Source organism: Macaca nemestrina, chromosome 18, assembly GCF_043159975.1.
Source record: "Macaca nemestrina isolate mMacNem1 chromosome 18, mMacNem.hap1, whole genome shotgun sequence".
NCBI classification, from domain to species: domain Eukaryota; kingdom Metazoa; phylum Chordata; class Mammalia; order Primates; family Cercopithecidae; genus Macaca; species Macaca nemestrina.
This window is the reverse complement of record NC_092142.1, coordinates 12,227,969-12,241,926: the sequence shown is the minus strand read 5'-3', so window position 1 is coordinate 12,241,926 and position 13,958 is coordinate 12,227,969. Positions and strand designations below refer to the sequence as shown.

At 39.6% G+C, this 13,958-nt stretch overlaps 1 protein-coding gene across 5 annotated transcripts in view; it reads left to right on the top strand.

Moving 5' to 3' along the window:
• The window catches only part of LOC105467752 (G1 to S phase transition 1), a 120,016-nt gene extending 107,590 nt beyond the window's left edge, over positions 1 to 12,426 (top strand). For all 5 annotated transcript variants that reach the window (XM_071083662.1, XM_071083661.1, XM_011717445.2 and 2 more), the window contains 4 exons: positions 2,727 to 2,900; positions 4,453 to 4,542; positions 4,699 to 4,867; positions 7,397 to 12,426. In XM_071083662.1, the coding sequence (XP_070939763.1) occupies positions 2,727 to 2,900; positions 4,453 to 4,542; positions 4,699 to 4,867; positions 7,397 to 7,449 (486 nt within the window). In that variant the 3' untranslated portion in view covers positions 7,450 to 12,426. The remainder of the gene's footprint in view (positions 1 to 2,726; positions 2,901 to 4,452; positions 4,543 to 4,698; positions 4,868 to 7,396) is intronic.
• The last annotated feature ends 1,532 nt before the right edge of the window (positions 12,427 to 13,958 follow it).

Below are 13,958 nucleotides of genomic sequence, written 5' to 3'. Positions count from 1 at the left end.
GAAAGCAGAGTCTCAGATATCTGTATAAACATGTTCATAGATGCATTATTCACATTAGCCAGAAGGTGGAAGCAGCCCTGGTGTCCCTAAAGGATGAATGGATAAAGCAAGCGTGTTACATATAGGTAATAGAATATTGTACAGCCTTCAAAAGGAAGTTCTGACATAGGCCACAACATGAATGAACCTTGAGGACATTATGCTATGTGAAATAAACCAGTCACAAAAAGACAAATACCGTATGATTCTACTTAAATGAGGTACCTCGAATAGTCACATCTGTCAACTGAAAGTAGGATGGTGGTTGCCAGTGTTTGGGGAAATGGGGAGTTTCAGTTTTGCAAGATAACAAGATTTTAGAGTTCTGAATATTGGTTGTACAATATTTTAATGTATTTAATACTATTGAAATGTACACCTAAAATCGTTATGATGGTAAATTTTGTTACATGTATTTTAACCACAGTAATTAATGGGTTAAATTAAAAATTGGGTTTTTACTTTGATATTTTATGAAACTGTTCTGAAATACAGATAGTGGTTTTTTTGTTATTTTTTTTATTTTTATTTTTTTGAGACGGAGTCTCACTCTGTATGCCAGGCTGGAGTGTAGTGGCACGATCTCAGCTCACTGCAACCTCCACCTCCCGGGTCCCAGTTCAAGCAATGCTCCTGCCTCAGCCTCCCGAGTAGCTGGGATTACAGGAACGTGCCAACATGCCTAGCTCATTTTTGTATTTTTAGTAGAGACGGGGTTTCACCATGTTGGCCAGGCTGGTCTTGAACTTATGACCTCGTGATCCACCTGCCTTGGCCTCCCAAAGTGCTGGGATTACAGGCGTGAGCCACTGCGCCCAGCCAATACAGATTGTTTTTTAGGTGAGTGACTTCTAAACTCTTGTTTCTTTCTTTCTTTTTTTTTTTTTTTTTTTGAGACGGAGTCTCCTACTGTGGCCCAGGCTGGAGTACACTGGCGCCATCTTGGCTTACTGCAACCTCCACCTCCAGGGTTCAAGCAGTTCTCTGCCTCGGCCTCCCGAGTAGCTGGGATTACAGGTGCCCGCCACCGCGCCTGGCTAATTTTTGTATTTTTAGTAGAGACAGGATTTCACCATCTTGGCAAGGCTGGCCTTGAACTCCTGACATCATGGTCCACGTGCCTCAGCCCCCCAAAGTGCTGGGATTCCAGGTGTGAGCCACCATGCCTGGCACCCCCTGTCCTTTTTTTTTTTCCCTGGAGATGGAGTTTCGCTCTTGTTGCCCAGGCTGGAGTACAGTGACACGATCTTGGCTCACTGCATCCTCTGCATCCTGGGTTCAAGTGATTCTCCTGCCCAGTCCTCCCGAGTAGCTGGGATTACAGGCACCTGCCACCATGCCCCGCTAATTGCTTTTTTTCTTTTGTATTTTTAGTAGAGACAGGGTTTCACCATGTTGGCCAGGCTGGTCTCAAACTCCTGACCTCAGGTGATCCACCCGCCTCAGCCTCCCAAAGTGCTGAGGCATGAGCCACTGCACCCGGCCTGCAGAGCATTGTTAAATGTAGTAAATGTCACTGATGGTAAATTTCATGTGTATCTCCTCTCACATCACTTGTTCTTTTGCTTCACCTTACTGCCACAGCCAGCATTGGAAGTACTGAGGAGCAATACTGGCATCAGAACTGGAGGCTTCCATAACTATTTTATTTTTACATTAAAAACTTTTTTTTTTTTTTTTTAAAGACAGGGTCTCGCTGTGTCACTCAGGCTACAGTGCGGTGGTGTGATCGTAGCTCACTGCAGCCTTAAACTCCTGGGCTCAGGCAATCCTCATGCCTCAACCTTCCAAGTAGCTGGGCTAAAGGCATGTGGACTACCCAGCTCTATGGACTATTTTGTTAGAAACAAAGAGTTGAGGCTGGGCACAGTGGCTTACGCCTGTAATCTGAGCACTTTGGGAGGCAAAGGTGGGTGGATCACCTGAGGTCAGGAGTTTGAGACCTGCCTGGCCAACATGGTGAAACCTCGTCACTACTAAAAATACAAAAAATTAGCCGGGCGAGGTGGCGGGTGCCTGTAATCCCAGCTACTTGGGAGGCTGAGGCAGGAGAATGGCTTGAACGCAGGAGGTGGAAGTCGCAGTGAGCCAAGATCACGCCACTGCACTCCAGCCTGGGCAACAAGAGCAAAAGTCCACCTCAAAAAAAAAAACAACAGTCCTATGCAGCCATCATCACTATCTAATTCCAGAGCATTTGATCACACCAAAAGGAAATTACGTATTCATTAAATAGGTGATAGACTTTTAAAGCTTAGTTCAATAACTTTTAAGTAGTGCACAATTCCGATATTTGGAGATTGATAGGTAATGGAAGACAGGTTTATTAAATCCTTCATAGAATTCCATAATAATAAAAATTATATCCATGAAACTGAAATCCAAATATTGTGTTTTTGATTTTGAAAAAGTAAAAAAGGCAAATGCTAGTGTATACCGTGTTCTATTTGGAAATGATTAGAATGTGATATTTAAAAGGTGACACGTTAATACTTTAATTGGCAGTTACACTTCTAGGATATGATTTTCACCGATCATATCTAGGCTAAGATTTTATGTCCATACAGATATAATAAGTGTTTACAGTCAAATCTTGAAACTCTTTATTGAGCAGACATTCAGATCATTTTATGTCCCATAATGCAGTGAATGTGTCAGAAAACCTCCAATCTTGTTTTATTTTAAAGCACAACGTGGAAGTTCTTGGAATACTTTCCGATGATGTAGAAACGGATACTGTAGCCCCAGGTGAAAACCTCAAAATCAGACTGAAAGGAATTGAAGAAGAGGAGATTCTTCCTGGATTTATACTTTGTGATCCTAATAATCTTTGTCATTCTGGACGCACATTTGATGCCCAGGTAAACAAATTATTGTCGTTGTAATAGTGGGTTTTAATGTCTAAATGAAATTGGAATATCAGTGCCTTTTGTCCTGATTATTGGTGACATGCCAGTTAACCCATCTTAGTGTATAGAAGGGGAATGGAAATATTATAAGCCACTTATATATCATAACCACAATAGGCACCTCATACAAGATCTTCAAGCTGGTACAAGTGCTTACTGGATAAGGAGTATTCTTTGTAAGTTCCTTTTTATGTTTGATCTCCTGATGATACATTTTAGAGTATCTAATATTTACTTTGACCGGAGCACTGTTACTGTGGAAGTCATGGTTTATGTGCTCATTCACAGCACATAGCTTTCCAGACAAGAAATCACACAAGTTTCCTTGTTATTAACAAGGTAACCTTCCTAGGAGAATGACAGAGTAAGTGACTGGTGTGGTTAACAGAATTTTTTAAAGTTCTGTTCTAAGGTATGACAACTAATCAAGTTAGATTTTGATGCCAGATGTAAAGTTGTTTACTTTACTGGACCTTGGATATTGAGAAATGGATAAAGCTGGATAAGTTTACATCTAGGTAGCTTCTGAGCGGTAAAGATTAGCTTAATTCCTTGGGGAATATGAAGAAAGGCTTCCCAAAGAAGAAAGTTGGCCTGCTGTCTTTTATTTTGTTTGGAGATGGAGTTTTGCTCTGTCACCCAGGCTGGAGTGCAGTGGCACGATCTCGGCTCACTGCAACTTCCACCTCCGGGATTCAAGTGATTGTCCTGCCTCAGCCTCCTGAGTAGCTGGAATTATAGGCGCCCACCACCAGGCCTAGCTGATTGTTTTGTATATTTAGTAGAGACGGGGTTTCACCATGTTGTCCAGGCTGGTCTCAAACTCCTGGCCTCAAGTGTTCCCCCTGCCCACCACGCCTCGGCCTCCCAAAGTGCTGAGATTACAGGCGTGAGCCACTGTGCCCAGCCAGCCTGCTGTGTTTTGAAAGTTGACCAGGGACTCACCAAGAACATTAATAGAGGACAGGATATTGAAATTCATGCTTTGAGGTCAAGCAGCCTGACCCCATCCTGTGAACAAAATTAGTAAGACAAACCTAATACAAAAATCACTTTTAGGCCGGGCACGGTGGCTCAAGCCTGTAATCCCAGCACTTTGGGAGGCCGAGATGGGCGGATCACGAGGTCAGGAGATGGAGACTATCCTGGCTAATACGGTGAAACCCCGTCTCTACTAAAAAATACAAAAAAACTAGCCGGGCGAGGTGGCGGGCGCCTGTAGTCCCAGCTACTCGGGAGGCTGAGGCAGGAGAATGGCGTAAACCCGGGAGGCGGAGCTTGTCAGTGAGCTGAGATCCGGCCACTGCACTTCAGCCTGGGCAACAGAGCCAGACTCCGTCTCAAAAAAACAAACAAACAAAAACAAAACAAAAATCACTTTTAAGTTGGTGTCCTACTGAGATGGTAACACTAATTCTTGGGATTTATATGGCGCTTAAGAACACTGAATTCTTTTTTACCCTAAGGATAAAGATAAGAATGTGTGTGTTTGTTTGTTTGACAGATAGTGATTATAGAGCACAAATCCATCATCTGCCCAGGCTATAATGCGGTGCTGCATATTCATACCTGTATTGAGGAAGTCGAAATAACAGTGAGTTTAAGATAATTGGTTTATTTCAGTTTTAATACCATTTTATCTTCATAATTTCTAATCAGCAACAGTGATGCACTTTTATTTCTATACCTGTTCTTAAAGATTATTTCATTTGGCATTATTCTGATTTTCTCATACTCTTTTCTTGGTTAGGCCTTAATCTGCTTGGTAGACAAAAAATCAGGAGAAAAAAGTAAGACCCGACCCCGTTTTGTGAAACAAGATCAAGTATGCATTGCTCGCTTAAGGACAGCAGGAACCATCTGCCTGGAGACCTTTAAAGACTTCCCTCAGATGGGTCGTTTTACCTTAAGAGATGAGGGTAAGAGTTTTTAAACTGATGTCTAGTAGTATATCCAGGATACCTAGCTTTGGTCATCTTCATCATCTCAGTACAGTACACATTGCAGTGGGTTCACAGAAAACTTCGATTCACATTCTGTATTCATATGAATGTTTTATGAGTTGAATGTATTGAACAGAATTGACCACGTGTTTTAGCAGTAATGCCAAATCTAGTAATGTTCTACGTAAAGAATCTTAATTTTGATGTTTTGTGAGTAGTGGATTTGGAGGGCTGTTTTGTTTACTAAGACGTTTCTATGATGTAATCCTTTGTAATATGTCTGGAGATTAAAAGGGATATAGAGAATGATTTTTTTTACACCTAATTTTTCAGAGGTCTGATGTTTGTGAACTTTTGTGTGCATCCATTTCTGCCTACCTCTCGGTGACGCAGAACAACTAATATTACCATCTTGGGGTCATTAACTTCTTTGGCATAAAAACAAAATGATTGTTATGAAACGTTTCCTTATGGTCTGTTAATATTCCTTTTCCTTTCCTTTTTTTGAGATGGAGTCTTGCTTTGTCACCCAGGCTGGAGTACAGTGGCACAATCTTGGCACTGCAAGCTCCACCTCCCAGGTTCACGCCATTCTCCTGCCTCGCCTCCCGAGTAGCTGTGGCTACAGGCGCCGCCACCATGCCCAGCTACTTTTTTGTATTTTAAGTAGAGACAGGGTTTCATCGTGTTAGCCAGGATGGTCTTGATCTCCTGACCTCGTGATCCGCCCACCTTAGCCTCCCAAAGTGCTGGGATTACAGACGTGAGCCACCGAGCCTGTCCCGGCTGTTAATATTTCTAACTTAGATAACCATTTTAAGACTATAGAAGACTTTACATAAAACTTTATAGTTCCATTCAAATACAGAATAGTCATTTCACATGTTCATTCCGATTCCATTTAGCAAAAACTACTTTGTATCTACAAAGTCTCAGGAACTGTGCTAAGCCCTGCTGATGAATACAGTTCCTGAACCTTACATTGGACAAAATTGTATAAAGACAATGTTTATTTTACTTTAAAGGCCCAGAACTCTTCTGGTTGATAGTAAAACTGGTTATTGTGTTTATCTTATTAATATAACAAAATGATAGTTTTAGTTTACCACTCAGAACCTGATAAAATCAGGAAGACAGAAGAAAAGCAATTAATGTAGCAGGAATTCTTAACCCTAGAATTATTTTTCCCTAAAAGATAACTTGGGTTAAAAAAAAAAAAAAAGATAACTTGGCTTTTAGGTTTTCCACAAGACCCAATGGGTTTTGTGTTCCTTTCAGTCCACAGGAGTACTACCAGAAGGATGTGTTCACTGCATTGTAGTCAGTGGCGATTGCTGTGTCTTTTCAGTTACTTAAGGATAGGTTTTGGGATTTTTTTAGCAGCTTTATTGAGATACAATTTTCATAATATGAAACTGACCTGTTTTAAATATATAATTCAATGAATTTTAGTACGTTTCCAGAATTGTACAACTATTACCATATACTAATGTTAGAACATTTGGAACACCTAAAAAGAAACCTTATACTTGTTCATAATCACCCCTTATTCCCACCTCCACCCCTAGGCAACCACTTTTCAATTTGTCTTTTATAGACACTCCATAAATAGAATTATAAAGTATGTGGTCCTTTGTCTAGTTTATTTTACTTAGTATGATTTTGAAGTTCAACCATGTAACATGTTATTTATTCCTTTTTATTGCTGAATAGTATTCCATTGTGTGGATATTCCACAAATACAGATATTCCCCCCGCCCCCGCTTTTTTTTTAATCCAGAGGTTTTTGGCCCAGTGTGGTGCCTCACGCCTGTAATCCCAGCACTTTAGGAGGCCAAGGCAGGCAGATCACCTGAGGCCAAGAGTTCAAGACCAGCCTGGCCAACATGGTGAAACCCTTCCTCTACTAAAAATACAAAAATCAGCTGGGCATGGTGGCAGGCACCTATAATCAGCTACTCGGGAGGCCGAGGCAGGAGAATCACTTGAACCTGGAAGGAGGAGGTTGCAGTCAGCCGAAGTCACGCCACTGCACTCCAGCCTGGGTGAACAGAGTAAGACTCTGTCTTTACTCAGTGGCTCATGCCTGTAATCTCAGCACTTTGGGAGGCTGAGGCGGGTGGATCACCTGAGGTCAGGAGTTGGAGACCAGCCAGGCCAACGTGGTGAAACTCCATCTCTACTAAAAATACAAAAATTAGCTGGGTGTAGTGGCGGGCACCTGTAATCCCAGCTACTCGGGAGGATGAAGCAGGAGAATTGCTTGGTGGGGGGCGGGGGGAGATAGGTTTTTGATACAGGGAACCATCTCTTTACCAGCTCCCCCAAATAAGACCCACTTATTAAGACTACCTAAATAGAAGTATCATGGGTTTGGCAGTAAAGCTAGTTAATTAGTAACTTACATTGTAAAAAATATTTTTGTGATTTAAAATAATAAGTTTTAGTATCTTATATAGACTTGCTGTTAACTACTGAAAGATTTTTTAAAATTTTCATTTCTAGGTAAGACCATTGCAATTGGAAAAGTTCTGAAACTGGTTCCAGAGAAAGACTAAGCATTTTCTTGATGACCCTGCACAATACTGTGAGGAAAATTGACTGCAAAAGCCTACTTCACACCGCCTTCTCTTATTTTCTGCCCATAAACCTCTCCCCATATTTTGCAAAGAGGAAATTCACAGCAAAAGTCCACATTATGTCAGCTTTCTCATATTGAGAGCTCTGCTATGCCACTGTTGAATTTTTCCCAAGATTCCCATCCCTAGCCCCCTTTTCAAACTCTGCTTCCTTGGACAGATTTGGCAATAGCTTTGTAAGTGATGTGGACATAATTGCCTACAATAATGAAAACCTACAGGAATTTTTTTATTTTTCATTTTCCCCTTAGGCATATTTAGTATTTTTTCCCCAGGCAGATCATTCTGAGTGTGCGAGTGTGTGTGCACATGTTACAAAGGCAACTACCATGTTAATAAAATATTCAATTTGAAATCCTTTTCGGTATTTGAATTGCTTTTGAATAATGTTTTTTATCTGGATGTAACATTGTTGCATTAGCTTTTTAACTTTCCCAAGTAATTGAATACATTTTATTACTTGGACTTTTATAAACTCTTTCCCGACCCACTATAAATGAGGCATTCACAGTGTTCAAGTTTGTATTAAAGGAAAGGATTAGTTTGACCCCTTCTTTTGATTGTTAATGCATACATGCAGTTAAATCCCTTTATCCAAATGTGACACTGCTTTACTAGGTCTTTCAGTTATTTATTTATTTTTTTTTCCAATTATATTGTAACATGATTTCTTAAACACAGTAAGTTGTTTTAAAATGAACAGCATACTGTAGTTTTTGTAAGTAAAGCGTAATGAAATTGTACCCCGAGAGAAAATTCCATTAACTCGTTAAATTAGTGGAATTTACAACAAATAAAGCATGTTTGAGACCTGGCAAAAATTCCTCTTTTAGTATTTATAAGAGCTGCATGCTTCTAGTATGAAAACCGTATCAGTTTCAAGTGCCACTTCTACAAGTTACCCAGTTTACTCTTTTTACCAATAACTTTGAAGTTTGGATGATCCTTGCTGGTTAAAGCTAAATCTCAACCCAGCAACTAAACAAACATATTTCGAATCATCAGAATCTGCACAGACTAAAATTATCATCGATAAGTAGAATCAAGCACAGTGTAAGTTTTATCTCAATTATTGAAATGCACTGAGTTTTCTTAAGTGTAAAGCTGAAATTTGCTCACCATGTTTTTGATGAACCACAGTGCAGCACTATGGTGGTTTTAGATTGAATGACTTTGTGCTATAATTATCATGACTCTGAAATTTTTCATGAGAAAAATGAAGAATGGAGGCAATTTGTAGGTTTATCCGAAGCCCCCTTGATGTTGAGTGTTGCCATTTATCAAAGAGAGCCTCTTTTAGATTGTGATTTCTGTCTAAATAAGGTACTTTGTAATTGTATATTTAATGACAAGTCCCTTCCCTGTAATTTTGCTCCTCAGAAAAGAAAAGCCTGGACAGACTGTATTTCCAGTCACAGAACATAAAACTTAATCTTTTGGGTGTTTTGTTCTGTTTTGAGACAGAGGCTTACTCTGTCACCTAGGCTGGAGTGCAGTGGCTCAATCTCGGCTCACTGCAGCCTCCACCTCCCGGATTCAACTTCCTGCCTCAACCTCTTGAGTAGCTGGGATTACAGGAGCCCACCACCAGGCCCAGTTAATTTTTGTAGTTTTAGTAGAGACGAGGTTTCACCATATTGGCCAGGCTGCTCTCAAACTCCTGACCTCAAGTGATCCACTCGCTTCAGCCTCTCAAAAGTGCTAGGATTACAGGCGTGAGGCGCTGTGCTTGGCCTAGTGTTTTCTTAACTGTGAAATTCCCATTCATTTCATGAATGAGGCTACATCTTATGGACAGAGCAAAGTTATTGTTCTACAGATTCTTGAAACTATAATTATGGCTATTAAATTGCATGAAATTTAAATAAATTTTATTATGTCTGCAAATATCTGGGCTTTTATTTTTCTGGAAAATATAGGAGCTTTAATCAAAACATAATAGTTCTTTTTGTAATTCCATGTTAATAAAAACAAATACTAATAATTGCTTGAATTTTAATGAATATTTAAAAGTTCAAGAGCCACTGAAATCATTTCCAGAGATAAGAGTTCCCTTTCTAAATTGAACACATTTTTAAAAAATAAGTTATGTTTGCTACTAAAACATTTGCACTGTTAGAATATTATGTGCATGTTGCCAAGACTCTTAAGTAACTTGGATATCAACTGTGAAAGGCCTACCTCTAAAAAGTAACAGGTCATAGAAATACAAATGTAATTGTAAAAATTCCACTGGATTCTTGCATATTTGCAAGATTAGATTATTCAAAAGAAATTTCAATGCTAAAATTAACCAGCAACATAAGTTCTATGGGCTTTGAAAACTGTTCTCATCTTTTTAAAGTTGATGCATTTTCAAATCCTGCTTACACGGGCTATTCATTTGGATAAGGAAGTTAAAATGTCTAAGGTGAACTTGGCATTATGTGGAGACGTTGGACCTTTATAGAGCAATACAAATTCCTGTGCTGTCATTCTGTCTTCTGCAAATGCAAACGTGTTTAGATGGTCGACAGTGCAAAAATAGGGTAGTTGGCTGCGTATTTAGGGTATCACCTAAGCATTTGTTCTCTATCTTTAACGTTGTTCTACTAGAATGATTTTTTTCTTGCATCTTTTCACATTAATGATGTTCTTTATATAACTTTCATGCTAGATTATTTAATTAGTTTTTTAAATTAATAAAGTGAATTTAAGAAATGTTGAAATAAACATCTAAGTAATTGCCATTTTAAACCCTTGTTTCTTACTGTGGGAGGGGGAAATACAGCACTCATTTCTTGTTTTTACTTTGCAAAAGTAAGTGAAAATCTATGTAAAATCAAACCAAAAGAGTTGGACTGAGTGTGTATTGTCTTGAGATTAAGTGACAAATAGTAAAGTGTTACTGAATAATTAAGCCCATGTATTTTGTTTTGTTTTGAGGTGAAAATCTTTGAAATATGTGATAACTGAATGTCAAAAGTTCCTAAACTCTTAACAGTGCAGGTTGTTCACTGTAACAAGAGGTAACTCACATTTGCTGGTCACATAAACTACAAGTACTGCTCTCACAATATGGGACTTTGAACTGTGATGTAGTTCAACAGTTGCCGGCATCCTCTCAGCTGATGTGCTGCGAATATTTTGGGTCAGACTTGCAGCCAGATGCAGTTTTGCAACCCAAGAAAAATGTTGAACCTATGGTCAAAAACTTTTCCCAAGATGAACTCTGGAAAAAAATCAGCTAAACTCCCTTGGCGATCTTCAGGAACACTAGTAACGACTGTAATTACTCCGTGATCTTTGATGACTGTTATACATAACAGCACTCTAGCACCTTTCCTTACTGGCATGGACTTCCTCATGGACCGCTACTTCATGGATGATAGCTTAATTGCTTTGGGTAGGGATTTAAGGTAGTCAAGGGGAAAATATGCAGTTTTATTACAGCTCTTACCATCAGGCAACTTTCAACTTTAAAACCCTTTGTGAAAAATCTGGTTATAGCACTATAGCTCTGATTTTAGGATGGTTTAAATGTTATATTCATTGTTGGCCTACCTTATCACAACAAACTGTGCCATTAATCCTCTCACAGACATACGTAAGGTAGAGAGAGCAACCAGTGGTTTTAGGGGACAATTATCTGTCTCCAGATAATAGGCTTTATTTCTTCCAGCTAACTTTTTCAGTGATTCTAGCAGATGCCATCTATACACTCTTGATCTTGTTTCTTTCTTTAGAGATCTCGCCATGGCAGCAACTTGTTAAGTGTAATCACATAGCACAAAAGACTTAACTAGGTTTACATTTATAGCAGTCAGTTGTGGTTAGATTAGGTTTCATAGTAAATGGAAGAGGAGGTGTTTTTATTTTCTAGTAGTAATAATGTGGATTCCATTTGACCCAGTTTACTGTCAGAATTCAGTTCAGGTAGATTTGGTTCAACTTTTGGTGGTTTTTGGCTCTAGGATATTCTTGACTTTAATATCCTAGAACTTACTGAGTCTTCCCTTCCCTTCAATAAATATACTTCTCACATACCTCTAATCCTATGCTTCCTTGAAACAATAATGCTAGCTGAGTTGTTTACTAAGGATTATTACAAGGGCCTGAAGGTGTGGGAGTGGAGATTAAAACCTTTATGTTCTCCAATATAAGGGAAAAGCAGATTGGCACTACGTCTGATTAGGCAGAAAACACCAGGATTCCTTAAGTGATCCTTGAAATGGTTATTGTTTTCTGCCTTGTCACATTTGCCACTGTGCCCTTTAAAACGATGTGGAAACCTCAGGTTTGTGGACAGCACAGGTGGAACGACATTTTGTGCTTCCTGAGGCTCCCCTCTACCAGGCACATTAGCTTAGTGCTTCAGATGTCTACCTCCTTTTCCTGCTGCCTGGGGAAGAGTGTGTTGGAGCTGGAGCGCTTGCACTCTTCAGGTGACTATTTTCACCTCCATTTCTTCCACATGCGTTAGGTGAAACTGAGGTCTGAGCCTCCTGCAAGGTCTACATTTTAAGGACTCACACATCGGGCTCTCAGAAATGTACACACCTGTTAGTTCTGTTTGTTCTAAAGGAAATGTGGGTATCTCAGGCCAGGACTTAGTGACCAAGTGACTAGTTTTCGCTAGACAGCAGGTTAATACCTAGATCTCTTTAAAAAAAAAAAAAAAAAAAAAAGGATTAAAGGGAGCTGATCAGGTTTGCGAGTTTTTTAGCCTAATTCCAAAGCATGGAAGAGTGCTCTAGGTAGGAAAGAAATTTTTTTCTTACGATTTGTAGCTACCTACTGTGCCTGACTTGGTGCCTGTGTGAGGATTAAGCCCTTAGTCTGCTCTTGCAATTATTCAAATGACAAGTTAAATTTGCTTTTGTAATAACAATAAAAGTTGTCATCTTCCCTTTTGAAGGATTTGTCGTTCGTAATTACCTGTGTTGTAACAAGCAAAAGCCATCCATGCCCTTTTCTGTACAAAACTTTTATTTTTGTATCAGCTATTGGAACCATCTACCAACAGGTTTGTTGGATGGATCTAATAAGCTCTGTCACATAAGGGATTCACAAACGTCATCTGCTTGCATATGGTATGCAAGTCTTTTGTATAATGTATACAGCCACCTTAGGAAACAAAAAATAACCCTATAGGAAGTTAGAGATGCTGAATAATAAATAACTAGATCACAGTATGTGGTTTTATGTGAATAGCAGAGTTGGGGGAAACATCAATTGTCAGAACCTCTACATTGAGGATTTTTAATAAAGATCAAGAGACCAAATAGTGCTTGCCCATTTTATTCAATGTGCAAGGGCAAGAAGAAATTAATGATAAAGGTAATATATACAGTGGCTACTTGAATGACAGCAGTTCATTCCTGTGTACTCACTAAGGTCCTGTTTGAACTGTCTTTAGGTGAATCACTTTGAGGTTTTGGCAGTCAGCCTCTAGGTATCTGGTATTAAACCAATCATAGCTTAAAACTTGGGACCAAGCTTGCTATTAAAGTAGGGGTTCAGGCCAGGCATAGTGGCTCATGCCTGTAATCCCAGCACTTTGGGAGGCCGAGACGGGCAAATCACTTAAGAGGTCTGCAATTCCAGACCAGCCTGGCAAACGTGGTGAAAACCCATCTCTACTAAAAAATACAAAAATGAGCTGGGCGAGGAGGCATGCTCCTGTAATCCCAGCTACTTGGGAAGCCGAGGCAGGAGAATTGCTTGAACCCAGGAGGCGAAGGTTGCAGTGAGCCAAGATCGCGCCACGCACCCAGCCTGGCCAACAAGAGCAAGACTCCATCTCAAAAAAAAAACACGAAAAATAGCCATTAATACCTTGGATGCTGTAAATCTGTAGTGAAAGATTGTGTATCTCAATCTAGAATAAAGACCAAATAACAGTAAAATAGAATTTTAAAGCTTACCAAACTTAAAAGTGTCTTAAAACACAAGTTTAGCCTCTTTGGCCATGTGAAAAAAAAATCCTGGAAAATTATTTAACCATTAGTGACAATTTTTAAGCCTTTATGGCCATTTTGATGTTGGATTAAGAACTGTAAAAGTCATGTAACATCCTTTTTTTGTTTACTTATATTTACTTTGTCCTCTTTAGAGTTAATTCAATGTGTTGGTCTTAAAAGTGAAATTTGCCAGCTGGGTGTGGTGGCTCATGCCTGTAATCCCAACACTTTGGGAGCCTGAGGTGGGCAGATCATGAGGTAAAGAGATCGATACAATCCTGGCCAACATGGTGAAACCCTGTCTCTACTAAAAATACAAAAATTAGCCAAGCATGGTGGCGCACACCTGTAGTCCCAGCTACTTGGGAGACTGAGGCAGGAGAATCACTTGAACCCAGAAGGCAGAGGTTGCAGTGAGCCGAGATAGCGCCACTGCACTCCAGCCTGTTAACAGGGCGAGACTCTGTCTTAAAAAAAAAAAAAAAA